General features: G+C 55.7%; 1 protein-coding gene across 3 annotated transcripts in view; it reads left to right on the top strand.

Moving 5' to 3' along the window:
* Positions 1 to 1954, top strand: part of LOC132473433 (signal-induced proliferation-associated 1-like protein 2) — a 77929-nt gene extending 75975 nt beyond the window's left edge. Inside the window, exon 17 of one of the 3 annotated variants that reach the window (XM_060073564.1) lies at positions 1632 to 1954. In XM_060073564.1, the coding sequence (XP_059929547.1) occupies positions 1632 to 1809 (178 nt within the window). In that variant the 3' untranslated portion in view covers positions 1810 to 1954. The remainder of the gene's footprint in view (positions 1 to 1631) is intronic. The other 2 variants (XM_060073565.1, XM_060073567.1) reach the window with 2 other exon arrangements.
* Positions 1955 to 2500: the final 546 nt, after the last annotated feature.

Here is a 2500-nt window from a genome sequence, read left to right as displayed (position 1 = left end):
TCTCTCTCTCTCTCTCTCTCTGTCTCTGTCTCTGTCTCTGTCTCTGTCTCTGTCTCTGTCTCTCGCTCTTGCTCTTGCTCTTGCTCTCGCTCTCTGTCTCTCTCGCTCTCTGTCTGTCTCTCTCTCTCTCTCTCTCTCTCTCCCCCCCCCCCCCCCTCTCTCTCTCTCTCTCTCTCTCTCTCTCTCTCTCTCTCTCTCTCTCCCTCTCTCTCTCTGTCTCTCCCCGTCTCGTCGATCGCCCCACGGCCGGCTCACACCCTGCCAACAGCGTTCGCTCTGTCACGCTCACGGGCGGCGTTCCAAACAGACAGGGGGGTTCTCGCCGGCCTCGTAGCCATAACAACCAGTCGGAGGGATCATATTTATGACCTCCGCACGCACACACAGCATCCCCCCCCTCCCCATCCCCCCACTACCCCCCAGAACATCAGACAGACACTGATCTGCTGCCCCAGAGGTTTGGTGTATGGAGGTGGCGTTGTGTGTGTGTGTGTGTGTGGGGGGGGGGTTCATTCTTCTCCCCACCTCCCTGTGCTGCTCTTTCTCTCCCTCCGATATGTCACCTTCCCTGCCTGAGGTGAGGGGGGTGGGGGGGGAGAGGGGGTGGGGGGGAGAGGGGGGGGAGGGGGGGTAGTCTGCCACATGACCCCTGCCAGCCCTGGCTAACACTCTCTCTGCACGCGTCTCCTATGGTGGTTGTCTGAGCACGGTGGTTTCCCCGGTTGTAAGCGGTTTGGTTTTACCTCCCCCCTCTCCCCCCCTCTCCCCACCTCGCCCCACTGTCTACGACCTCTACCCCTCACACCCTCACCTCCTTCCCCTGCCGCTCGGCCTCGCACCTCAGCTGTTCCTCCTAGCCTTTGACAGGGGGGTGGGGGGCGGCGGGGGTGTAGAGACCCACGCCTACACCCGTCTCCTGCCATCCACCTCCCTCCCCTCTCAACCTGGCCTGGCTCACCTGGTTCAGCATGGAGCGCTCACCTGAACTCACCTGAACGTGTTCCCCGTGGAGCCGCTTTAAGAGACCCTACCGGTGTCATTCTGGACCTTGAACCACGCAAAGACTTTGCCAGGTGCTCCCTGCTTCCTAGAATATCAGAGGCAGCGGCCAAGCGCAGAAAAGCAGGGAGAACAGGGATTGTACTTCAGTCCGTGTGCACAGTTGAAGGTTGCTTGCCATGTAATGTTTCAAAAGTAGTGTATTTACTGACGGCCGAATGACTCCTCCATATGTTTTTTGACACAAAGGGCAGTGAACTTGCGGCTACGCAGACAGCAACCAACTAAAACACACACTGGACACACACTCGATACACAGCAGAGAGGAGAAACCTGCAGTACACCAATCAGGCGAATTGACACCGGTACGGTCCGCTTAAGCAGGCCAAAATGCACAAACAGTGAATCCCCAAACGTTGCAATGAATCCAGCTGCACCCCTTGATTGATAGCTACACGCTATTATTAGTAAAACAGCTGGCTAACCTTTGAACCAGAGGCGCGGCGCGTCCCCACCGGCCTGCCTCCAGACCCCCTCTCCCCCTACTCTGCAGCACTGGTGGAAGCGCTCCCCTGACTTGCCCCCCCGTGGGCTCTCCTCTCTTGTCTGCTCCCCCGTCTCCCTTCACGCAGGCAACTCTACGCCCAGGAGGCGGCCTGCCGGCTCCAGGAGGCCCAGCGCGAGGCCGATTCGCTCCACGGCATGACCAAGGAGGACTACCTCAAGATGATGCTGCCAGACAGCCCCCAGGAGGAGGACGGGAGACCGGTGAGCAGCGAGCCCCCCCGCGGGACCCAACCCACCGCTTAAAACCTCATGAATTTGTTTTGAGCGCATGGTATCGCGTTGTTTCTCTCTTGTGGTTGAACGAGCTATGGCGGGGTTGATGTTGCGTTGCAGAGTCGAGCGGATTGACTTGTGAACCGAAGGTTGCTAGTTCGATCCCCAGCTCCGCCTAGCGGAGTGTCGAGGTGTCCCTGAGCAAGACGCCTCACTCTTAACTGCTCCTTATGAGCTGGCTGTCGTCTTGGTCAGTTGACTCCTGCCTTTGGCGTGTGAATGTGTGTATGAGCCGCTTTAAGTCGCTTTGGATAAAAGCGTCAGTAAATGTCCTGAATCAAATGTAAACGTTAACTGAAACACAAAAAAAACAAAGGTAAAGCAGGGATGCTGTGTTAGCCCAAAAACAGATGTTGCTGTGCAGCTTAAATGGTACATTTCCCCCCCCCCAAGTGTGAACAGAACAAATCTCGTGTTCAGTTTTTTCGGCTCTATCGCTGTTCCCACACCCCATTCTCTCTCTCAGTACAACTGAAATATGGCCTGTGGGTTCTGCAGTCGCCCTCCCAAGGGTTGACTTGTAAACAAACAGTAAAGCCAAGAATAGGGCAACTCTGGGCATGGAAATTTGTGTAACTTACAATAAATTATGCATATACAACCGCATAAAAAATGTTTATAAGTGACACCACTTGACTTTGCATTTTGAACAAGCAATAAG

This window comes from Gadus macrocephalus, chromosome 15 (assembly GCF_031168955.1).
Source record: "Gadus macrocephalus chromosome 15, ASM3116895v1".
Classification (NCBI taxonomy): Eukaryota; Metazoa; Chordata; class Actinopteri; order Gadiformes; family Gadidae; genus Gadus; species Gadus macrocephalus.
The sequence above is the reverse complement of the archived record's forward strand: the minus strand, read 5'-3'. Positions and strand labels throughout refer to the sequence as shown.